Genomic DNA, 26,511 nt, shown 5'->3' on the forward strand with positions numbered 1-26,511 from the left:
TCGCGTGGGAGAGAGAGAGAGCGAGAGCCTTATGCGCCGGCCCGTTCTCCCGCGCGGCCAACCTCTCCGTACGAGAGCCCTGGACCTTCCTTTTATAGACGTAAGGAGAGGGCCCAGGTGTACAATGGGGGGTGTAGCAATGTGCTAACGTGTCTAGCAGAGAGGAGCTAGAGCCCTAAGTACATGCCGTCGTGGCAGTCGGAGGAGCGCTGGAGCCCTGCGGAAGTACAGCTGTCGGGGTTGTCGGGTCTTTGCTGACTTCTCCTTGCTGACGTAAGGGGCTGGGAGCTGCCGTCGTCATGGAGCGTGCGGGGTGTCATCATTACTTGTTTACTGGGGTGAGCCGGATGGGACGCCGGTCTTGTTCCCCATAGCCTGAGCTAGCTAGGGGTAGGGTAATGATGGCCCCCCTGGCGACGTGGCCGGTCCGGACCCGAGTTTGGGCGAGGTGGCGATTCCTCCGAGGTCGAGGTTGAGTCCGAGCCCTGGGGTCGGGCGAGGCGGAGTCCGTCGTCTTCCAGAGCCGAGGCTGAGTTCGAGCCCTGGGGTCGGGCGAGGCGGAGTTCGTCGTCTTCCGGAGCCGAAGCTGAGTCCGAGCCCTAGGGTCGGGCGAGGCAGAGTTCGTCGTCTTCCGGAGCCGAAGCCGAGTCCGAGCCCTGGGGTCGGGCGAGGCAGAGTTCGTCGTCTTCTAGGTCGTGGTTGAGTCCGAGCCCTGGGGTCGAGCGAGGTGAAGTCCATCTTCCGAGGCCGAGACGGGGGCTGAGCCCTAGGGTCGGGCAAGGCAGAGCTTCCTATGTCGCCCGAGGCTGGACTTAGCCGCTGTCTGAGAGCACCTAGAGGGGGGGTGAATAGGTGATCCTGTCAATTTTAAAACTTAAGCCACAAAAACTTGTTAAGTGTTAGCACAAGTATGGCCAAGTGGCTAGAGAGGAGTCAAAACACAATAACCACAAGAGATCAATCACAGAGATGACACGGTGGTTATCCCGTGGTTCGGCCAAGTACAAAAACTTGCCTACTCCACGTTGTGGCGTCCCAATGGACGAGAGTTGCACTCAACTCCTCTCAAGTGATCCAATGATCAACTTGAATACCACGGTGTTCTTGCTTTTCTTTTCTCAATCCCGATTGCGAGGAATCTCCACAACTTAGAGTCTCTCGCCCTTACAATTGAATTTCACAAAGAAGCACGGAGTAAGGGAGGGAAGCAACACACACAAATCCACAGCAAAATGCGCACACACACGGCCAAGAAACGAGCTCAAGAGACTATCTCAAAGTTCACACTAGAACAAGCTCGAATCACTGAGAATGACAAACGAATGCGCAAAGACTGAGTGTGGATGATCAAGAATGCTCTAAGGTTGCTTGGTGTTCTCCTCCATGCGCCTAGGGGTCCCTTTTATAGCCCCAAGGCAGCTAGGAGCCGTTGAGAGCAAATCTGGAAGGCTGATCTTGCCTTCTGTCGTCGGGCGCACCGGACAGTCCGGTGCACACCGGACACTGTCCGGTGCCCGATTTCCTTCCTTAAACAGCGCAGTCGACCGTTGCTGATCTGGGAGCCGTTGGCGCACCGGACATGTCCGGTGCACACCGGACAGTCCGGTGCCCCCTTCCGACCGTTGGCATGGCCACGTGTCGCGCGCAGAGTCCGCGGCCGACCGTTGGCCCTAGCCGACCGTTGGCTCACCGGACAGTCCGGTGCACACCGGACAGTCCGGTGCACACCGGACAGTCCGGTGAATTTTAGTCGTACGCCGTCGGCGAATTCCCGAGAGTGGCCACTTCGGCCGAGGCAGCCTGGCGCACCGGACACTGTCCGGTGCACCACCGGACAGTCCGGTGCCCCAGACCGAAACAGCCCCTTGGCTGTACACAGCCACCTCTTTCCTTTTCTTTTTCTTCCTGTTTCCAATACTTAGACAAGTATATTAGTACACAAAACCAATGTACTAAGACTTAGAAACATACCTTTGCTCTAGATTTTCACTTTGTTCATCCATGGGCATTGATTCACATTTAAGCACTTGTGTTGACACTCAATCACCAAAATACTTAGAAATGGCCCAAGGGCACATTTCCCTTTCAATCTCCCCCTTTTTGGTGATTTATGCCAACACAACATAAAGCAACTAGAACAAGTGCAAAATCACTTCAAATAAAACTCAAATTGATTTTGATTCAATTTTGGCATATATGGATCATCCTTTGCCACCACTTGGTTTGTTTTTTGCAAATCAAACTCAAATCTCTATCTCTATGTCAAACACACATATTGAGGCATAAAGAGAGTCATTCCAAAAGAGATTGATCAAAGATTTCAAAAACTCCCCCTATTTCCCATAATCAACATTTCTCCCCACACGAAGCCAACTTTTGACAAGAGAGACAATAAAAGAGTTTAACAAAACAAAAACTCTATTCTACTATTTTCAAAATCTCTCAAGTGGTAGCTGATCCATTTATCACTTTGGCCTTTATTTTCTCCCCCTTTGGCATCAAGCACCAAAACAGGATCAATCTTGGCCCAAGAACCCCATTGCCTCTCCAAAATCTTCAATTAAGAGTACAAAGGCAATAAGATCATAGAGATGAACTTGGAATAAGTTACCCTCTCATCGGAGTGCAGTGGAAGTCTTGCATGGTCCAAGTTCACCTTTCCCTTTCAATCCACCTTCGAGACTAAATCAAGCAAACTCAAGCAAATGGTTAGTCTCAAAGGGTCAAGTTGTAACACATCTCCCCCTAAACATGTGCATCACTTTGCAACGGACTTGTGAGGTCCAGGGAGTGTTTGTACAACTTGAGCACCACAATAAGCAACAAAATGCAACAAGGAACATGATCAAAAGCATAAATACATGTATGCTACAATTCAATCCAGGTTCCGCGAATCTAAGACATTTAGCTCACTACGTAACCTGCAAAAGGTCTTCTCATCTAGAGGCTTAGTGAAGATATCGGCTAGCTGGTTCTCGGTGCTAACATGAAACACTTCGATATCTCCCTTTTGCTGGTGATCTCTCAAAAAGTGATGCCGGATGTCTATGTGCTTTGTGCGGCTGTGCTCAACAGGATTCTCCGCCATGCGGATAGCACTCTCATTGTCACATAGGAGTGGGACTTTGCTCAGATTGTAGCCAAAGTCCCGGAGGGTTTGCCTCATCCAAAGCAGTTGCGCGCAACACTGACCTGCGGCAACGTACTCGGCTTCAGCGGTGGATAGGGCTACGGAGGTTTGTTTCTTAGAGTTCCATGACACCAGGGACCTTCCTAAGAATTGGCACGTCCCCGATGTACTCTTCCTATCGACCTTACATCCAGCATAGTCGGAGTCTGAGTATCCAACTAAGTCAAAGGTAGACCCCTTTGGATACCAGAGCCCGAAGCAAGGCGTAGCAACCAAATATCTAAGAATTCGCTTCACCGCCACTAAGTGACACTCCTTAGGATCGGATTGAAATCTAGCACACATGCATACGCTAAGCATAATATCCGGTCTACTAGCACATAAGTAAAGCAAAGAACCTATCATTGACCGGTATGCTTTTTGATCAACGGACTTACCTCCTTTGTTGAGGTCGGTGTGTCCGTCGGTCCCCATCGGAGTCTTTGCGGGCTTGGCGTCCTTCATCCCAAACCGCTTTAGCAGATCTTGCGTGTACTTCATTTGGGAGATGAAGGTGCCGTCCTTGAGTTGCTTCACTTGGAACCCAAGGAAGTAGTTCAACTCGCCCATCATCGACATCTCGAATTTCTGCGTCATCACCCTGCTAAACTCTTCACAAGACTTTTGGTTAGTAGAACCAAATATTATGTCATCGACATAAATTTGGCACACAAACAAATCACCATCACATGTCTTAGTAAAAAGAGTTGGATCGGCTTTCCCAACCTTGAAAGCATTAGCAATTAGAAAGTCTCTAAGGCATTCATACCATGCTCTTGGGGCTTGCTTAAGTCCATAGAGCGCCTTAGAGAGCTTACACACGTGGTTGGGGTACCGTTCATCCTCGAAGCCAGGGGGTTGCTCCACGTACACCTCCTCCTTGATTGGCCCGTTGAGGAAAGCGCTCTTCACATCCATTTGGTACAACCTGAAAGAATGGTGAGCGGCATATGCTAGCAAGATTCGAATTGACTCTAGCCTAGCCACAGGAGCAAAAGTCTCCTCGAAATCCAAACCTGCGACTTGGGCATAACCTTTTGCCACAAGTCGAGCCTTGTTCCTCGTCACCACCCCGTGCGCGTCTTGTTTGTTGCGGAACACCCACTTGGTTCCCACAACATTTTGCTTCGGACGAGGCACCAGCGTCCAAACTTCATTTCTCTTGAAGTTGTTGAGCTCCTCCTGCATGGCCAACACCCAGTCCGGATCTAGCAAGGCCTCCTCTACCCTGAAAGGCTCAATAGAAGAGACAAAGGAGTAATGCTCACAAAAATTAACTAATCGAGAACGAGTAGTTACTCCCTTGCTAATGTCACCCAGAATTTGGTCGACGGGATGATCCCTTTGAATCATCGCTCGAACTTGGGTTGGAGGTGCCGGTTGCGCATCTTCCTCCATCACATGATCATCTTGTGCTCCCCCTTGATCACACGCCTCCTGTTGATGAGCCTGTTCATCGTCTTGAGTTGGGGGTCGCACCATAGTTGAGGAAGATGGTTGATCTTGTTCATCTTGTTCCTGTGGCCGCACTTCTCCAATCGCCATGGTTCGTATATCGGCCGTCGGAACATCTTCTTCATCTACATCATCACAATCAACAACTTGCTCTCTTGGAGAGCCATTAGTCTCATCAAATACAACGTCGCTAGAGACTTCAACCAAACCCGATGACTTGTTGAAGACTCTATACGCCTTTGTATTTGAGTCATAACCTAACAAAAACCCTTCTACAGCTTTGGGAGCAAACTTGGAATTTCTACCCTTCTTCACTAGAATGTAGCACTTGCTCCCAAAAACACGAAAGTAAGATACATTGGGTTTGTTACCGGTTAGAAGCTCATACGACGTCTTCTTGAGGAGGCGGTGAAGGTAGACTCTGTTGATGGCGTGGCAAGCCGTGTTCACGGCTTCCGACCAAAAACGCTCGGGGGTCTTGAACTCTCCAAGCATAGTTCTCGCCATATCGATTAGCGTCCTGTTCTTCCTCTCTACCACACCATTTTGTTGTGGTGTGTAGGGAGCGGAGAACTCATGCTTGATCCCTTCCTCCTCAAGGAACTCCTCCACTTGAAGGTTCTTGAACTCGGACCCGTTGTCGCTCCTTATTTTCTTCACCTTGAGCTCAAACTCATTTTGAGCTCTCCTGAGGAAGCGCTTGAGGGTCCCTTGGGTTTCAGACTTATCCTGCAAAAAGAACACCCAAGTGAAGCGGGAAAAGTCATCAACAATAACTAGACCATACTTACTTCCTCCTATACTCAAATAGGCGACGGGTCCGAAGAGGTCCATATGCAGCAGCTCTAGGGGTCTTGAAGTGGTCATCACATTCTTGTTGTGATGTGCTCCTCCCACTTGTTTACCTGCTTGACAAGCTGCACAAGGTCTATCTTTTTCGAATTGTACGTTAGTCAACCCTATCACGTGTTCTCCCTTTAGAAGCTTGTGAAGGTTCTTCATCCCCACATGTGCTAAGCGGCGATGCCACAGCCAGCCCATGCTAGTCTTAGCTATTAAGCATGCATCTAGACCGGCCTCCTCTTTTGCAAAATCAACTAAATAAAGTTTACCGTCTAATACACCCTTAAAAGCTAGTGAACCATCACTTCTTCTAAAGACAGACACATCTACATTTGTGAATAGACAGTTATACCCCATGTTGCATAATTGACTAACAGATAGTAAATTATATCCCAAGGACTCAACTAAAAACACATTAGAAATTGAGTGCTCATTAGAAATTGCAATTTTACCTAACCCTTTTACCTTGCCTTGATTCCCATCACCGAATATAATTGAATCTTGGGAATCCTTATTCTTGACGTAGGAGGTGAACATTTTCTTCTCCCCCGTCATATGGTTTGTGCATCCGCTATCAATAATCCAGCTTGAACCCCCGGATGCATAAACCTGCAAGGCAAATTTAGGCTTGGGACTTAGGTACCCAACTCTTGTTGGGTCCTACAAGGTTAGTGCAAATATCCTTAGGGACCCAAATGCAAGTTTTGTCTCCCTTGCATTTTGCCCCTAACTTCCTAGCAACTATCTTCCTATCCTTTCTACAAATAGCAAAGGAAGCATTTAAAGCACAATAAATTGTAGAAGGTTCATTCACTACTTTCCTAGGAGCATTATGAACTACATTTCTCCTAGACATTTGGTGGACAACATTTCTTCTAAACATATTTCTACCATGCATAACATGAGAACTAGAAGCAGTCATAGCATAAGAGTCATAGGCATGTGAATCAAAAACATCATTACTTCTAAAAGCATTTCTAGAGTATCTCCTATCATAGTACATGAAAGCGTGATTCTTCTTAACACTATTAGCCATAGGAGCCTTCCCTTTCTCCTTGGTGGAGATAGGAGTCTTATGGCTTGTTAAGTTCTTGGCTTCCCTCTTGAAGCCAAGCCCATCCTTAATTGAGGGGTGTCTACCAATAGTGTAGGCATCCCTTGCAAATTTTAGTTTTTCAAATTCACTCTTGCTAGTCTTAAGTTGGGCATTAAGACTAGCTAATTCATCATTCAATTTTGAAATGGAAACTAAGTGTTCACTACAAGCATTACTATCAACATCCTTACACCTAGTGCAAATTTCAACATGTTCAACACAAGAGTTGGATTTTTGTGCTTCTACTAGTTTAGCATTTAAGTCATCATTGATGCTCTTTAATTTAGAAATTGAATCATGGCATGTAGACAATTCACAAGCAAGCATTTCATTTCTCTTAATTTCTAATGCAAGGGATTTTTGAGCCTCTACAAACTTATCATGTTCTTCGTACAAGAGATCCTCTTGCTTTTCTAGTAGCCTATTCTTATCATTTAAAGCATCAATCAATTCATTAATTTTGTCAATCTTAGATCTATCTAATCCTTTAAATAAGCATGAATAGTCTATTTCATCATCACTAGACTCATCCTCACTAGAAGAAGCATAAGTAGAGTTTCGAGTACTTACTTTCTTCTCCTTAGCCATGAGGCACGTGTGATGCTCGTTGGGGAAGAGGGATGACTTGTTGAAGGCGGTGGCGGCGAGTCCTTCGTTGTCGGAGTCGGACGAGGAGCAATCCGAATCCCACTCCTTTCCAATATGAGCCTCGCCCTTTGCCTTCTTGTAATTCTTCTTCTTTTCCCATTTCCCACTCTTCTTTTCCTGGTCACTATCATTATCGGGACAATTAGCGATAAAGTGACCAATCTTACCACACTTGAAGCATGAACGCTTCCCCTTCGTCTTGGTCTTGTTGGGATGCTCCTTGCGACCCCTTAACGCCGTCTTGAAGCGCTTAATGATGAGAGCCATTTCTTCATCATTAAGCCCGACCGCCTCAATTTGCGCCACCTTGCTTGGTAGTGCCTCCTTGCTTCTCGATGCCTTGAGAGCAATGGGTTGAGGCTCGTGGATTGGACCGTTCAACGCGTCATCGACGTACCTCGCCTCCTTGATCATCATCCGCCCGCTTACAAATTTTCCAAGAATTTCTTCGGGCGACATTTTGGTGTACCTGGGATTCTCACGAATATTATTCACCAAATGAGGATCAAGAACGGTAAAGGACCTTAGCATTAGGCGGACGACGTCGTGGTCCGTCCATCGCGTGCTTCCATAGCTCCTTATCTTGTTGACAAGGGTTTTGAGCCGGTTGTATGTTTGGGTTGGCTCCTCCCCCCTTATCATAGCAAATCTTCCAAGTTCGCCCTCTACCAACTCCATCTTGGTGAGCATGGTGACGTCGTTGCCCTCGTGAGAGATCTTGAGGGTGTCCCATATCTGCTTGGCATTGTCCAAGCCGCTCACCTTATTGTATTCTTCCCTGCACAAAGATGCTAAAAGAACAGTAGTAGCTTGTGCATTTCTATGGATTTGTTCATTTATAAGCATAGGACTATCCGAGCTATCAAATTTCATTCCATTCTCTACAATCTCCCATATGCTTGGATGAAGAGAGAATAAGTGACTACGCATTTTGTGACTCCAAAATCCGTAGTCCTCCCCATCAAAGTGTGGAGGTTTGCCGAGAGGAATGGAAAGCAAATGCGAATTCGAACTATGTGGAATACGAGAATAATCAAATGAAAAGTTCGAATTGACCGTCTTCCTGTAGTCGTTGTCGTCGTCCTTTTGGGAAGAGGAAGATTCGTCGCTGTCGTAGTAGACAATCTCCTTGATGCGCCTTGTCTTCTTCTTCTTCCCATCTTTTCGTCTATGACCCGAGCCCGAGTCGTTGGACTTGTCATCCTTTGGCTCGTTGACGAAGGACTCCTTCTCCTTATCGTTGATCACGATTCCCTTCCCCTTAGGATCCATCTCTTCGGGCGGTTAGTCCCTTTCTTGAAGAGAACGGCTCCGATACCAATTGAGAGCACCTAGAGGGGGGGGTGAATAGGTGATCCTGTCAATTTTAAAACTTAAGCCACAAAAACTTGTTAAGTGTTAGCACAAGTATGGCCAAGTGGCTAGAGAGGAGTCAAAACACAATAACCACAAGAGATCAATCACAGAGATGACATGGTGGTTATCCCGTGGTTCGGCCAAGTACAAAAACTTGCCTACTCCACGTTGTGGCGTCCCAATGGACGAGAGTTGCACTCAACTCCTCTCAAGTGATCCAATGATCAACTTGAATACCACGGTGTTCTTGCTTTTCTTTTCTCAATCCCGATTGCGAGGAATCTCCACAACTTAGAGTCTCTCGCCCTTACAATTGAATTTCACAAAGAAGCACGGAGTAAGGGAGGGAAGCAACACACACAAATCCACAGCAAAATGCGCACACACACGGCCAAGAAACGAGCTCAAGAGACTATCTCAAAGTTCACACTAGAACAAGCTCGAATCACTGAGAATGACAAACGAATGCGCAAAGACTGAGTGTGGATGATCAAGAATGCTCTAAGGTTGCTTGGTGTTCTCCTCCATGCGCCTAGGGGTCCCTTTTATAGCCCCAAGGTAGCTAGGAGCCGTTGAGAGCAAATCTGGAAGGCTGATCTTGCCTTCTGTCGTCGGGCGCACCGGACAGTCCGGTGCACACCGGACACTGTCCGGTGCCCGATTTCCTTCCTTAAACAGCGCAGTCGACCGTTGCTGATCTGGGAGCCGTTGGCGCACCGGACATGTCCGGTGCACACCGGACAGTCCGGTGCCCCCTTCCGACCGTTGGCATGGCCACGTGTCGCGCGCAGAGTCCGCGGCCGACCGTTGGCCCTAGCCGACCGTTGGCTCACCGGACAGTCCGGTGCACACCGGACAGTCCGGTGAATTTTAGCCGTACGCCGTCGGCGAATTCCCGAGAGTGGCCACTTCGGCCGAGGCAGCCTGGCGCACCGGACACTGTCCGGTGCACCACCGGACAGTCCGGTGCCCCAGACCGAAACAGCCCCTTGGCTGTACACAGCCACCTCTTTCCTTTTCTTTTTCTTCCTGTTTCCAATACTTAGACAAGTATATTAGTACACAAAACCAATGTACTAAGACTTAGAAACATACCTTTGCTCTAGATTTTCTTTTTGTTCATCCATGGGCATTGATTCACATTTAAGCACTTGTGTTGACACTCAATCACCAAAATACTTAGAAATGGCCCAAGGGCACATTTCCCTTTCACTGTCGACCTCACTCTGGCGAGTGACACGACAGTCGGAGCAGGGCAGGCGGCGCTGTATTCCTGTCAGGTCAGTCAGTGGAGCGGCGAAGTGACTACGGTCACTTCGGCCTTGTCGACTGGAGCGCGCGTCAGGATAAGATGTCAGGCGATCCTTGCATTAAATGCTCCTGCGATATGGTCGGTTGGCGTGGCGATCTGGCCAAGGTTGCTTCTCTGCGAAGACTAGGCCTCGGGCGAGCCGAAGGTGTGTCCGTTGCTTGAGGGGGCCCTCGGGCGAGACGTGAATCCTCCGGGGTCGGCTGCCTTTGCCCGAGGCTGGGCTCGGGCGAGGCGAGATCGTGTCCCTTGAGTGGACTGAGCCTTGACCTTAATCGCGCCCATCAGGCCTTTGCAGCTTTGTGTTGATGGGGGTTACCAGCTGAGATTAGGAGTCTTGGGGGTACCCCTAATTATGGTCCCCAACAGAAGTATCCGCGCATCCTAGCAAAAACCTACATTTTTTGTTAGACAGTACTAAAAGTATTTCGGTGCTTAAGAAGCAGAGGGAGTTAGATTAGCAAAGGAGAACATACCACTTCAGGAGCTGTCATTTCTCTTCTAGTTGTCTAAAAATCTAAACCTTCTAGAACCAGATAAATGATATGTATGTTGATACAAAGAGTTGTCCATGAAGATAGCATTCAACGACCAATTTTAGTACGAATAAGGGGATTTGAAAGAGGGAACCATTGGATTCAGCCTAAGGGCTTAGCAATCAAGACCGGGAGGGAGCCCAAAGATACAAGGATTCTAGAAGCATGGACATGGCAAATATCTCATGATAATAAGAGACATGGTAAAGATCTCATGAGAATAAGAAATATGACAAAGATATCTACAAATAAAGAGATATAACAAATATCTCTATAGATGAAGAGATAAGCTTGTGAACATAGAGTTGGACATATATATAACTCGGTACTGACTCGGTTCCATCACCAACTTGGTAACCTACTTAGTGCCTACCATGTAACTGCCGTCCCTCAAAATATAAAAGGAGGGGCAAGGAAACCCTATGAGGGCATCAGATCATTAGATCAGAATACAACAACAACATGTATAATGTAGGGTATTATCTCACATCGAGAGCTCGAACATGTCCAAACCTTCGTGTCTTTCGTGCCTTTACCTTCAACTTTTGATCTCATGACCTACCCTATATAAACATTATCAAATAACCTTCAACACTTAGCATTGTCAAGTAAGAGTCTAGTGCTTGCTTACTCTTGGTGATCGGTATCACCTAGACGATTCGATGGTGATTAGCTGTCACACTCGGGCTTTAAGGAACAAAGCCAGGTGCATCTCATATATGCGCCAGAGAAGACAACACATATAATAACAGAGTGTGTAGAGATAAATGTCATAGATGTCATAAATGTACTTATTACATAGCGGAAGTCTTACAAAATAAATGATAAAATAAAGCGAACTATATCTTATTCCCTGGCGCCATAAAGCTGACTGGGAGATGCCACCTAGATCAAGTCGAAAGCCTCAGTGTTAGGCGGCTCCTCTTCGACCACCTTCTCTTCTCCTGTGGGGGTGTGAGACAGCAAGAGTGAGCTCACACATGTTCATCGCTCAACAAGTTGTGGGGAATAATGTGCATGAACTCACCAAAGATGGAAGTTCATGCGATGTGTAAGGCAGATCAATGAAATAAAGACTAAAGCTGAGCATTGCTTTTATAAGTTGGTCAAAATTTTATTAGCAGTTACTAAGTGTAAGTAAATACCGAACCATAGTAATAATAAGTAAAAGTAATAATAAAATAATCCCAAATGTAATGAAATGGCAGATTAAGTTTAAGTTCCATAAATTAATCATGTGAGTGTCCGAGCCGTTCATGACCGTGAGCACGACTAGTATACCAGTTTTACACTCTGCAGAGGTTGCGCATCTTTACCCACAAGTCGTGTTACCTATTTGCCACGGAGTTGATCAGACCCCATACACCTCTACCTAGGAAGCGAGGCAGGGTACCACTACGAGGCCTTTACAAAGTTCCACTAGCTTCAAAAAACCCGCTACAGTTTATAGGAAGCTCCAGTGCAGGAATCCCTCGCCTGACCGCCATCGCAGCAAAATCAACCCAAAGACCTCTCTACACTGACCACTCCCCTACTGCCCTTGCCCCTTTCGGGTAAGGTAGTCATCCACTAGCTTTCCTAGTTAATAAGCCAAGGGCGTCCCATTAAACCCTTATGGTAGCACTGTTTTCCCGGGTGGTTCTCCATGTTCCCATTAACATAATGATCTTATCATGAACAATAAAGAATAAATAGATAATAAAAGTATAATAATGAGTGATGAATATCTCTATACCTAAAGCCACATAAAGCAATAGCATGTACTACCTAAAAATTTAGTAGTAAAACCAGTGGTGAAACAAGGTATAAAGATAGTCAAAGTCTAGGGTAACCTATTGGGTCCCATCAAAATTAACCTATACAGATCATTATGATTAATAAGAACATGAATGGGTAAAAGAAGTGATCAAGGGCACAACTTGCCTTCAACGAGCTCCTGCACAACAGTCTCTACCAGCTGAATCTCAGAATCCTCAGTAGCTTGCTCGTCTACTCGCATCAACACAATACATACATAGTATAGCAAAAATTAACATCACACCAAACATGTAAATAAAATACACAGTAATAATCTAGACATTAAAATAGGATCATAGGAACAAGAATCCTTAATTTTGGAGTTATAGATTTTAAGATATGAATTTCTGAAGGTTTTATGTGCTAAATACTAGATTAATTAGGAGATAAATTTTAATAAGACTTTCATGTCAAAACAGTGGCACAAATGGGTACACAATAATATTACAAAAATTTAGGAACTGGAATGGACTAATTTGGAGTTTATATGAATTTTCTATGATTTATACAAATTCTAGCACTTATTTTTATATTAACAATCTATTTTCTATTTGTTTTTTTTTCTGGTTTTCGAGTTTTCTGGACTGGGCCTCAATTTACGAGAAGTGGAGGGTCTAAACTATAAAGATTCTCGAGACTCAGACCACTGATGCATGGACTGCGTGTTAATTTTTGTTTTCCACAAGGTCTCTTTTATAAAATAACGCCGGTGAAGCGGTATCGGGAGATCCTGACCTTCTGATCCGTCCCAACGAACCAGATTAGATTAAATCTACCACGAAGCGGTATGCGCTTACGCCCGTTAGATAGCGATCCACCGGCCATAGTGCACCATGATCAGATCCATCCATCCGCAGATGCATGGTCCAGATTTAAAGTACTGAAGCGTTATTCGGGTTTTAATCCTGCCGTAGATTCACCAAGGGACGGCCCACTCCCGCCCGATCCGAATTTCACGAACGCTGGCGGTGCGCCACGTCGGTGCGGTGGAGTCCCACCGGAGTTCTAGACGATGATGCAGACTGACCAATACCCAACACCCCTAGCGCTATGCTTTAGGAATTGCTATGCGATCAAGATGATGGATCCATACCATGGTTCAATCGACGATGCCCCGGACTGCGACGGTCAGTGGGCGCGCGGCAGACACGACGTCGACGAGCAATTGCCCCACGCCGGACAGGCCCCTTGGCTTCCCCGGTACACGAACGCGCTCCCCAGGTCTCCCTTGGGTTACTCCAAACGCCAAGCAGGCAGACGACGCGCCGGAATCGAGTTGGCATCGCGGCGGTGGAACCCTTAGCCCGTCCGGCGCGCTAATGGTGCTTCGGATGAGGCAGCGATGCCCTAATTCGATGGAGGACCAGACGTGCCCAAGGTGGACTATATACCCCGAGACCCGGACGCAGCAGAGAAGACCATCGCTAGCTGGCGACCCTGGTGATCCGGAAATCGCGGCGACCAAAGCTGAGCGGACTGGCTTCCGTTGGCGATATCCGCGGGGAAGAAGCGCCTAGACGTGGGTCCCACCGGTCGGCCAAGACTTCCAGTGCACAACGGGAAAGGTAGCTGACAGAGCGCCCTACGTGTCAGTGACACAGCGAACGCGCGGTTGGTGAGGATAGCTGGTTTGTGGGCCGTGCGGTGAAGGGAATAGGGAACTGGGCCGAAAAGCGCGGATCTGGGCCATGCGACGATTTTTTCTTTTTTTGATTTTATTTTCTGCTCTCTTTTATTCTTAATTCTTTTGAATCCAAATCTTCAATTTAAATTCAAACTTGTGGTACATCAGCACTTAGACTGAATGTTCTATTTGATTATACCCAAGTTGTGCCAAAGTTATTCTTTTATAAATTTGTTTTATATTATATGATATTTCTCTCTTTCCTTCTCCTTTCTAAATTCTACAATTCCTTTTAGATTTTAAATTCCATTATGGACTTTAATTATTTCTTGTCATATTTTTATTTTATTTTGTCACAATATGCACACAAAAGAAAATCCCAGCATGATGTATAATTTATTTAAGTGTTCTTTATTTGATTATTTATTTGTGAAAGTGAGGTGTTCACATGAAATGATAGATTTAGATGACACACATGTATATAAAGGAATATAATTTCTCCTTTTAGATTTTCTTACAAAGTGAGTATTACATTAGGAGTACAGTGATAACCTATAGAGTTTGTGGGTGACCAGACTCATGATTGTACATAATTGTGGACGGTTCACTCTGCCAGAGCGGTGAAGAACTAGCTCATAGAGAGCACTTAGTCCTTGCATTAAGCACTCAAGTGAAGTTGGCCACAATTCACGGTTAATTTACATAAGTTTTTTTAGAGAAACTCAATTCACATTCCTCTTGTGTATCGTGATCCTTTCAACCGGCCTCAATTTCATCATCTCAATGGTTATGTAAGGCTCCAAGGGAATGTATTGTTGTCCTTTACTCAACCTCTCCCATGAATCACACTCATCGGTGGGGATGCGCCGATTTTCCTTTTGCTCACCCTTTCTCTTCTTAAGTTCTCGTGCAAATTATGAATATATGTATCAAGAGTAATAATATGTAAAAAATATAAATAAGATTTATAAAAGTTTCAAATGATTATAAACTATATATCATTAGATAGATCTTGATTTTAGGAAAATAATAAAATTAGTTTTATATTTTTCTAAGCTAAGATGATTTTATTATGAATTTATAAAGATCCGTTCAGATTTAACATTTTTCTAAAAAATACCGAACAAAAACGATAATTTTCGGCCGGAAGAGACCCAAATCGTTTCCGTTTCCGATTCCGAGTTTTTCTACCGATTCCGTTTCTATATTTTCGGTAAACGTTTCCGTTCCCATTTAGACATAAATTTCAATAAAACTTTGAAAACGATTTCCAGTATCCGAAAATTACTGTTTTCGTTTTCACCCCTACTATAGAGTATATAGAAAAGCTACTGAAGATTAGAAAAATATAGAAAATAAATTTATATAAATAGCTCTCTAAATAATAGGTTAGAGAGTAAAATTTGAAAAGACACGGACATGCTCTTATTTCCTTTCCTTATTACGAAAGCATCACCAAAACTCACGTTTCCAGCCAGCCACGTCGGCGTTTTAAATTCAAGCCATTGGATTTCGAATCAATAGCCTGCATTCGTTGTTGCCTTGGTCACGTGTACTTAGTACACACCTCGGCACCTCGCTGCCTTCACCTCTAGACAATTCCAGCTGACACCACTCGTAACCAGAATCGCCGCAAGCCAATCTGTCTCCGCCAGGCGCCAAGCCAACCCTCACCACCACCCGTCCACCGTGCATCACCGCCCACAGCCTTTATTCGCCACCGCAGCACCCCCTGCTCGGCCGCCCGCCCCCGAGTTCCCACTCGGCCACTTCCCACATCTCTCTCTCTCTGGCTCTCTGCTCGCCACGCGCCGTACCAGCGCCGCGCGCCACATGGCTCCCTCGTTCACTAGCCTCCTCTCGGCCGCGAACTCCGCCGCCGCCGCGACCGCCTCGCGGCTCCCCTCGGCCGCCGCCGGACGGGCATCCACTTTTGTGCGCTTCCCGCATCACCCGACGGGCTGGGCTGGGGCCTCCGTCGCGGCGCCGCGTACGGCGCGCAAGCGGGCACCCGGCGTCGCCTACGCCACCGCAGCTACCGAGAAGAGCATCTACGACTACACCGTTAAGGTGGCCTATTTCTTTTGTTCTGTTGAGATTTCCGTTCGCCATGGCCCCGTAATTTTTGCTAATGGATGGCGTTGCGTTGTGACGTGGTGACATGCCTGAAGCCGTTTAAGCGGGGTTTAACGGAAGCACCGTCTGATTTAGTCCGGTTTTGTATCGCTGATTGTTGCGTGCTGTTACTGTATTAGGTATTGCTGGGGTGTTGTTGTTGGGTAGGTGGGGGCGTTGCAACCATAGACTGATTGGTGTTTTTAATGTTCCCTGGCGCTGACTGTTTGATACTTTGATAATTGGCTGAAACATCCATCACGTGGATGCTATTGAAGCATTGTTTTCAAAACCAAATGTGTATGGCAATATTACTAGCACTATCAGGGTTGCAATGTGTAGCGATCGTAGATGTTTCGTGGAATTATGTGTTCTAAGGAGTTGTCGAGGTAGGCACAAATCTGTAACCATGGGCAAATCAATTTTATGATATATTGTTGTGGAACTTGGCTGAAGTTGGCCAAATCAGGTTAACAGAGTCAGCCAATTTTGCAGATCAGGTCCTTCTAAGGTTAGGTATCAAGGGCGCAGAGTGTTGTAGCAGTAGACTGAATGATTCCCCATTCTTCTTAATTTTAAGGATGCAAAGTACACTGTGCTTGTTTTCCAACTACCATTCCACGTAATTTGTAAAATGGATATTATCGTTTATTGGCATGTAATGTTAACCAACCAGATGGTTTGCTGAAATTTCACAGAACAAACCTTCTGATAGAAATAAGTTTGCATCTGAGTCATGCTTTAAGATGACAGTATTAAACCCACCATGGATAGTGCTGTCCAATGATGTGTTCATTCATGTGCATATTTTCAATTGATTGAACTTGTAAATATTTCTATATGTCCTTTCAACTTATTGGCAAATTTAAGGTGCATGCCATGTTTGAAGGTGGGCATTATAAAACATTGTTCTAGGACGGTATTAGGAAATTCTTGTAGCCCTAGACTTATTAGACCAGTTAACCAGCTATGCCTAGTGAATTACTTAAAATAGAAGGGTGGTTAGTTGCAGAGATATCAAAAATGCAAAATTGTACATGCAATACATGTCCACATAGGATCACAGTGAAATTAAAGTAAAACAAAGAGAGATTATTATGAGAAATTTTATGGGATACCATTTGTTTAGTTGTGAAATCCGAAGTTTGTGAATTTTATGTTTCCCTAATGCTTTTTCTCCACATGTCGTATTTTATTGCCATCTTACATACGGATACATGAAGAAATAACCTTGCAAGTGTGTAGTGTAAGGTTTTCGGGCCTGGTTTTCCTTATAAACTCAGTCTACCCTTTTCTATCTTAATTGAAAGGCAGACCTCCTGCCACTTGCATTCAAAAAAAACATGAAGAAATTACTTTGGTACTTTATCTTAATATGAGATCGAATATGTATGCACTTGTATCTGAAAGAATTATTCACTTTTCAGGACATTGATGGAAAAGATGTTCCTCTTAAAAAGTTCAAGAATAAGGTGTTGCTGATTGTTAACGTTGCTTCTCAATGGTAATTTCACTGAAAAATCTTTCACCAACCACATTCTTTGTTTTTTTATGTTTGCTGGCATTTAACTTGGCATTCATCTGTGGATCTCAGTGGGTTGACAACAGCAAATTACACTGAACTATCTCATATCTATGAGAAGTACAAGACTCAAGGTGTGGCAATTTACACTGAACAATGTTGTGTATACTTATCATTTTTAGGAAATCTAGACTGAACATTGTATTTCCAATTAAAGGAGTTACCAAAAGTTAAAGTTGTTGTACCCTTTAAATTGTGTGTTTGATCCTAATTGTCTCATAAAACCACACAATCAAGACCAGCAGTTTAACTCTAATATATGCTGTTTTTCTTGTTTATGCCAATTTATGGGATCATTCAATTAGACCTCTTGTTATTATATAGTGACCTTTTTGTTTGTCGCATATATCCTGGCACGTATGTAACCTAGAGAGTTGGTGTGGAGAGGGAGGACTTCATGCCTCTCCCTCTTGTATTTGTGTTTTTCTTCTATCTTAATGAAATAACACGTAGCTCTCCTGCGGAGTTCGAGAAAAAAAGTACGCCTATTCTACTGGACCATGTTGATGCATTTGCTGATTGTCCTGATTTTTGTTGTCTAGTGGGCGTGGGTCTCGGAGGTTAAAGGTTTCTATTGCTTTTTGCAATATTTCTTGAGTCATCTAGCTTAATATATCTCTGTGGGCGAGGACCCACATTGAGCCTAGCCAGGGCAGGCCCACACTCATTATTCTGTTTAAGTGGACATTGGGCCTTGTTTACGGTAGGTGTAAAAGCACAGTAGTTACCAGACCCTTGCTTGTTTTTTGGGCTGGTCTGCCCTTAGTGTGTACAGTCATTCCAAATGTTGTCGTCATGAAGAGGATCCTCCTGGACTCTACAGTTAGTTTCAAAAGTCAACTTTAGAGTTTTGATGCACATTCTCTTAGATACATGAAAAGGAAATGTTGATGTTAGCACGAACCTTGACTTCTTGGGCTAATAGTTGCCATTTTACATTGTGTTGTTTAATAGTTAATCTATTTGACATGTAGGGTTTGAGATCCTTGCATTTCCTTGCAATCAATTTGGTGCACAAGAACCTGGATCAAATACTCAGATTAAGCAGTTTGCATGTACAAGATTCAAAGCTGAATTTCCGATTTTTGACAAGGTATGCTGATTGCAGGCAGTTCAGTCATTTGTTCCATAGTTTATCCTGCTTAACATTATCTGACTTTACAAATAAAAAAATATTTGTGCATGATGTATCTTTTGTTCTTCTTTCTACAATTTCAGGTTGATGTCAATGGACCTAATACAGCTCCCATCTATAAATTTCTGAAGTCCAGTGCAGGAGGATTTTTGGGTGATCTCGTGAAATGGAATTTTGAGAAGTTCTTAGTGGATAAGAATGGCAAAGTCATTGAGAGATATCCACCAACAACTTCACCTTTCCAGATTGAGGTGTGTGATTACATCTCTAGCTTTCTACAGCACACCTTCTTTGTTTGTATATTCAGTCTATTTTTGGACTCTGTTGCTCAAAATGAACATTTTCTTCTTTTCCATATGGTTATAAAGGCTGATAGATACTTAATTAGGTGATGAATACTTAATTACATATGCCTATGCAGTGCTATCAATCATTCATTTCCCTATTAAGTAGTGATCTTGTGAGCATATCATGTGTCAATTAAGCGGAAGCATGCAATCTTAATATCTATAACCTATGAAACATTTTTGAATAATCAATGAAACTAAGAACTAAATCAATCTGTACTCGACAGTTGGTTTTTGTGTATTAAATTTGAAACAAAAAGATAGAAAAAACAACCACCTGTGGACCCAATAAATAATAATAGATTTTGTGTACATCACGTTTAGGGATGATGACTTCGACAAACATCTTTTGGAGTGTCATTTAACACGTTTTGCTCATAAAGTTGCTTTACTGATCAGCTTGAGGAATGGCATTTTAAATTTTTCTTGAGGCTTGGTGCTTGGTACACCAATAGCACAGAAAGTATTCGATAGGTAGGCAACTAGGGTGCTGTGCATCCACCTGAAATCATCAACCTTGTCACATTTGGGCTTCAATTGTTAACTCTTTGGCCCTACAAGGCTATAACAGAGAGCTTCATATGGAATTTCCAAGTGGCTCTAGTAGTCGTGTTTGGCAGTGCTGACGAATAGAATGTGCCTATGAAAAGACTTTTTCAATGACAGTGCTCATCAATTCGTGATAATTCTAATACATGAGTTACCCATGCTCAAGCAGCCCTGTGCCAACGGTGGCATTAAGATTGTTTTGCTCTAGGGGAGACTTTTACTGATGTTCTGGAGCTCGCTTTGTCAAAAGAAGCATCCAGTGTTGGCTTTGGTATAAAATATTCTCAAGTTGCAGTAATGGATCAGTTCTAGACTTCCATCGTGTTTTGTGCTGTCAGCAAAAAAAAAAAATGCTTTCAACCTATTCTTTCTGTCACATTTCAGTGCATTAAGACAGCTTTGCCACACACTCATTGGCTTCGAAATCTTTCGGTCGGTTTCAGTTTTAAAATGGCCACTTTTGTGTCTCATCGAGTCGCACGCTCACCTGACTTCTTGCGGTTATGATTTCATAGACCACTTGCTTAAGAAATAAATCCAAACCCTTTGTGCCGACCTCCCTGCGGTTTTCGGTTTTCATTACGATTTCACGTTGCTCACAGCCTCCTTGCTATATGATTTTATTCTTGCAGAAGGACATCCAGAAACTGCTCGCGGCATAAGTACTTCCAAGTCTTTCAGTTGAGTATCTCAGTATCTGTATATAGGTCATATATTTTTTCCCCTGTATTGCAATCATTTTCGTAAAATAATTCACTCATTATCTACACGTGATTATAGATGTAACATGAGACTATATTAGATTTTGGACTATCAACTCCGAAGTTTACCTGTACATGAAACTCTGCCCAACGGAGTAGCTTGGGTGAACTGGCTGCCTGGGAGCATCCTGATTCCTGAATGCTTCGGCTCACCTGTAGCTTCGTTGTTGCTTTTATGTTGTGCTGCACCGACTAGCAAGCCCTGTCCACGAATGCTCGTGGCAATGCTAGTTTATGCCGCTATTCTGTATGCTGTCTCTAGCCAGTTAGCAACACCGATGCTCTATCAATTAATCAATGTCTGACCATTTCTGGCCTAATCCATGACTTAATCTCCACCAAAATCCAACTACGCCTTCCCATCATGATATTGCCCAGTGCTCCCTCACCGGTCTGACGCTTTTGCCAAGTTGATGGCATTTGCATGAAGGATTGGATTACGCCCTTCGTTGACCGTAATAACCCGGAGTGACCAAAGCAACCAGAAAGGCGTGTTCTAGGTTTGGTTGGATTTCATCCGAATGTTATAGTAGTTCCTTATCTGAAATAATGAATATCATATATGGTTCCCAATGAATATCAGCGTGTATCCAAACACTTCCTATAGCTATTATAGTCATCAAAAGGTCAAGGACCCAATGTTAGAAAGGCAGGCTTTTTCTAGTTGTATTTAAATCCAGAAAATTGATATTAAACAATTAGGAAGGTGTATGTGTGGATCTAACGGGATAAACATGAATATAATGTAGAAGTACTTGAAAAGGAAACAAGAAAAATGTGATATACCCGGCGGTAGATATTGTGTCGTTTGATATCGACATACAATGTGATACGCCTTCAAGAGCAGACTGGGACTTCTCAACAAACATTCATGGTTTTTAACTTATCATCCTTGATTCAGCCGATTGATAACCTGTCAGAACTTGAGCATCCCTTTTCTTGTCAAGAGATTGATCAGATCATCAAATGTCTACCATCAAATAAATCGCCAGGTCCGGATGGATTTAATATAGACTTTGTGAAGAAATGTTGGCCGGTGATTGCTCCGGATTTCTATGAACTATGTAATAATTTTTTTGAAGGATCAATCTGCATGCGCAGCATCAATGGTTCATATGTGACTCTCATCCCCAAAAACAGTTCCCTTGTTTCAGCTAGTGACTATAGGCCTATCTTCCTCCTTAACACAAGTGTTAAAGTGCTGACAAAAATCCTAGCCAACCGCTTGCAACATGTGATCACTAAGTTAGTTCATCAGAATCAATATGGTTTTTTATAAAGGCAAGGTCAATTCAGGATTGTCTAGCCTGGGCTTTTGAATACATCTCTCTTTGCCATAAGTCCAGAAGAGAAATGGTCGTTCTAAAGCTGGATTTTGAAAAAAGCTTTTGACAAATTGGAGCATGCAACTATTATTGATGTTTTGAGGCACAACGGGTTTGGAGACAAATGGATTCACTGGGTTTCTATGATTCTAGGCTCCGACACTTCAGAAGTTCTTTTGAATGGCGTCCCTGGGAAACGATTTCACAGCAAACGTGGAGTCAGACAAGGAGATCCTCTGCCCCCCTTCTTTTTGTTCTTGCGACAGATCTCCTGCAGTCGATTGTCAACAAGGCTTGTGATTGTGGCATCCTCCGGCTCCCTCTATCGAACACTTGTGGTTCTGATTTCCCTATTATTCAATATGCAGATGACACTATCCTCATAATGGAAGCTTGTCCTAAACAACTTTTCTTCCTAAAGGCGATGCTCAATTCTTTTGCTGAATCCACAGAGCTACATGTCAACTACCACAAATCTAATATTTATCCCATCAATGTCACGGACCAAAAAATGAAAATCCTTGCAAATACATTTCACTGCAAAATTGGTTCAATGCTGTTCACCTACTTAGGGCTTCCCTTGGGATTACAAAGACCCAACCTTGGTGCTTTTCTTCCACTTATTCAGAAAATTGAGAAAAGACTTGCGTCAACCTCTGTCTTCTTATCCCAGGCTGGCAGATTGCAAATGATTAATGCAGTCTTCTCACTTCCAACATATTACATGAGCATTCTCAAGCTCCCAAAAATGGTGATCAAACATATTGACAAATTCAGACGACACTGCCTTTGGAGAGGAGCAGATTTAAATGCAAAGAAACATCCTCAAGTAGCCTGGAAAACAGTTTGCAAGCCAAAATTTCAGGGGGGATTGGGTGTGATAAATTTAGAGCTACAAAACAAAGCCCTTCTTATGAAGAATCTGCATAAATTCTACAACAGAGCTGACATCCTATGGATCAACATCATCTGGGCCAATCATTATAGCCATTCGCTGCCCTCGGATAAACCAGTTGGCTCTTTCTGGTGGAGAGACGTCCTCAAAACTCTAGAATTTTTCAAAGGAATTGCTCGGGTGGAGATCGGAGATGGAAAAACAATTTTTTTGTGGCATGACAATTGGGATGGTATGCGCAAATTGGCACAATACCTAGAACTTTGGTCTTTCGCCTCAAGCAAAGACATCACCATCCACCAAGCAAGACTGGCAGCCTCACATGAGATGTTTCACACTCCTCTGTCGGCGAAGGCCTTTGAGCAGTTTCAAGCTTTGCATGATCTTTTGGTTAATCTTTCGCATAATAATCAGAGAGACAAATGGCTCTGCAATGGCTTCTCTAGCCTTTTCTCATCGCAAAAGGCCTATTCTCATTTGACGGGCAACCAGTGGACCCACCCTATCTTCACTTGGATGTGGAAATCAAAATATCAACCTAAACACAAGATCTTCTTCTGGCTGCTGCTTAAAGACAGATTAAATACCCGGGCACTCCTCAGACAGCGAGCTATGCCCCTGGATTCATACACCTGTGACAACTGTATTCTACAAGCTGAAGAGACAGTCCTCCATCTTTTTTCAGATGCAGCTTTGCTAGGAGATGCTAGCTCTTAATAGGAATCTCCCCGCCAAGGACAACTGACTTAATCAACACCATTTTGAGGATTAGAAGACGCTGGCAGGTCCCATGGAGACTAGAAGCTATCATCCTTCTAACCTGGTGCATTTGGAAAAGTAGAAATAATTGGGTGTTTAATAAGATCCCGCCATGGTGGATGATTGTCGGGAAATGTTCAAAACAGAATTACGTCTACTGTGTCACCGAGTCAATCCAGAGATAGGAGATAAAATTAGGACCTAGATTCAGTGCTATGTATTGTAATTTTTCGTTTTCTTTCCTGTAATTGTTTTTTCTATTTTCTATTTTCTATTTTTTATTTTGACTAAGCAATAAAAATATTGTAGGCCCTCCCTACAGTAATTTAAGCTTCAAAAAAATATCGACATACAATCAGTATAGTGATGATTCGATGCAGGAAGAATAGGTATACTGATGATTCGATGCAGGAAGAGATCGAGCAGTCGTGAGCAGTTGTGTCGCTGACACTCCTAAAAAATGTGTTTGCTCGTCCCTTAAAGAAAACAAGAAAAATAAGAGATATACCTAGTGGCAAACATATGTCGATTGATATCGATATCGACGTGTGGTTGGTATAGTAATGATTCGATGCGGGAAGAGATTAAGCAATCGTGTCGCCGGCACTATTAAAAATGTGATTGTCTGGCCCTCACCTGAGTAGCAAAATGCAGGAGTGTATGCCCCTTGGCCCTTATATAGGTGCAGGGTGAGTTTAGTTCATTGAACCTGAATGCTCTTTGGTGTGTGTTGATGGTCATCAATCTGCCACATCACGCCTACGTCCTAGCCCGACCTGACTCGGTGAGGCGAGGGAACGCGCATGCAAGTGGCATGCCAATTTGTTTTTCTCCAACTTCATAGAAGGTGTACATTAAGTCCACCTTTTATGTTGGTTAATTTTTTTCTTTCACTAGCAATGTGGAATTAAACTCTCTAGCATTTATTATAGGCCATAAAATATTAATTGAATGAAATGGGTTAACCCATCTAAGTCCAATAATTCCCACCAGATATTTCAAGGAACATAAAAATACTCTCAGAAGTTCTATTGTTTTGATATACCGATGTTTGGGTGGAGACTGTTAAATTGAGCACTCTAGCATTTATTATAGGCCATAAAATATTAATTGAATGAAATGGATTAACCCATCTAAGTCTAATAATTCTCACCAAATATTTCAAGGAACATAAAAATACTCTCAGAAGTTCTATTGTTTTGATATTACCGATGTTTCGGCGGAGACTGTTAAATTGAGCACCCACCTAGAACTAAAGCTACACTTATTCACAACTGGACAATAAACTATGCTTTGAATTCATAGTTTTATGCTAATAAGGTTGACCAAAGCTCATTAATGGTACTAGGGTGCAAAAGCATCAGCACAGTTTGAAGCATATAAGTCACACTTTGAGGCGTTTCATGAATATCTAGAGATTACACATATCTCACACCCTATTTCTATATTTTTGGTGCTTGATGACCATCACAATCATATGAGCTAACTAGTTTGCCAAGTATTTGTTCACAGGTTCATAAGATCAAATCTATAGATTCTAAGTCATAAATCAACTCAAATCTAGCTAGATAGGAGTAAAACTAGGAAAAGATACAATAGTTTTACACTTTGGATAAGTTCAAACACCCCTAGAAACCTATTTGGAGCTAAGTTTCACCCTTTTGGAGCTAAGTTGAATCAAAAATAGAATATGATTTAGAAAATTCACAATGTCCAAATTCTGTGGCTAAGACTAGTTGGTTAGACTCAAGATATGTTTGTCTAAGTTATATAAACACCCTCAAGACCAGTCAAATTCAATTGAAGAAGATTTGCCAAAGTTTACTGAGAAACAATTAAACTATGGTGCACTGGACCAGTCCGGTGGTGTATTAGACCTTTGTGCGCAGAGATGGCAGGAACTTTGGCTTCGGGTGTCTGGCACACTAGACCGGTTTGGTGACTATCCAGACTAGTTTTTCAGAGAGGGAAGAAGTTGGACTTAGCTGGTGCACCGGGCCCCTGGTCTGATGCACTGGACCTGTTAGAGAGCAGTGATCATCTTCAGAATTCAACGACCGGATCTGATGTGGCAAGGTTCGGTGTGCCACCAGACTAACATTATTCATTTGACCCTGTCAGAACGGCTCCCTGCAACAATAGTCTGACAAGGTCTGGTGGTGCATCGGACCAGCACTGCAGGAGGTCCAGTGCACCCACAAAAAGTGTAGTTTTCTCACTTCATTCTAACGGCTACATGGGTGGTTAGGGCTATAAATACACCCCAACCAGCACATTAAAGACATAAGAGATACACCAACCATCCATACATTCATTGCAACAATACCAAGTCATTTAAAGCCTCCCAAGTGCCACATTCATTAGAATGAAGCTAGAAAGAAGATACAGTGCATTGCGAGTGTGATCTATTTGAGTTGTTGCTAAGTTCTTGTGCTCTTGTGATCAATTTTCTTTCTCACCCTTAATCTCATTCTCATTCTTGTAAAGGCCAGCAGGAGACTCTGAGTTTGTGTGGAGGTCCTCCCGAAGACTTTAATCTCTTGATTTGAGAAAGGAAACTCAAGCTTGATCTAGGTGATCGCTTGAGAGAGGGAAAGAGTTGAAAGAGACACATCCTAAGTGGACTCCTTAATAGAGAGGTAGGTTTCCTTTAGAAACCAAACTCTGGTAAATAAATCATTTGTATCTTGTGTTGCCTTTCCTTGTGATTTATTTCTCCCTTCCCTCTTCTAAGTTTGCTTGCTCGTGTTTGATTGAAAATCATTTGTGTTGCTACTGAAGTAATTCTGTAACCATTAAGAGCAACACTAGCAAGAAGAACACCTCTCCCTCACTCCGATTGATCTGCTTCTCGTTCTAACACCTAACCGGGATTTGAGTTTTTGTATTAAGTGGTAAATTTTAGATTTCACCTATTCACCCCCTTTAGACGACTTTCACATAAACTATGACTAACAGTCAAACTCATATAGGTGTGTTCCTTATAGGATGTCCTACTGTACAACATCCCTGCTTAATTAAGTCACTCAGTTTATATTAAGATTTTAATCATCTTGTCATATAGGAACTTTATTTTAAGGGTCTCTCTCTACTTCACACGATCTCCGATCACATAGAACATGTTACCACTATAGAGTGACCTCAAGTGGGTCTCAAGCCCATTTTGCTCGATGCACCTTATATCACATTACATGGCATCCCATTTGTAAT

General features: G+C 43.5%; 1 protein-coding gene across 4 annotated transcripts; it reads left to right on the forward strand.

Moving 5' to 3' along the window:
* Positions 1 to 15,426: 15,426 nt before the first annotated feature.
* On the forward strand, positions 15,427 to 26,138 carry LOC100272844 (Glutathione peroxidase). 4 transcript variants are annotated; one of them, XM_020538831.3, is made up of 7 exons: positions 15,427 to 15,903; positions 17,376 to 17,452; positions 17,543 to 17,604; positions 18,505 to 18,623; positions 18,749 to 18,916; positions 20,194 to 20,241; positions 25,789 to 26,138. In XM_020538831.3, exons 1-6 carry the CDS (start codon positions 15,667 to 15,669, stop codon positions 20,221 to 20,223), a joined length of 693 nt encoding a protein of 230 aa, XP_020394420.1. In that variant the 5' UTR covers positions 15,427 to 15,666; the 3' UTR covers positions 20,224 to 20,241; positions 25,789 to 26,138. The 4 variants fall into 4 exon arrangements, with proteins under 4 accessions (XP_020394420.1, XP_035815315.1, XP_035815314.1 ...); XM_035959422.1 differs by having other exon boundaries at positions 25,794 to 26,138; XM_035959421.1 differs by lacking the exon at positions 25,789 to 26,138 and adding an exon at positions 21,801 to 22,092.
* Positions 26,139 to 26,511: the final 373 nt, after the last annotated feature.

The sequence above is a fragment of the Zea mays genome, chromosome 6 (assembly GCF_902167145.1).
Source record: "Zea mays cultivar B73 chromosome 6, Zm-B73-REFERENCE-NAM-5.0, whole genome shotgun sequence".
NCBI classification, from domain to species: domain Eukaryota; kingdom Viridiplantae; phylum Streptophyta; class Magnoliopsida; order Poales; family Poaceae; genus Zea; species Zea mays.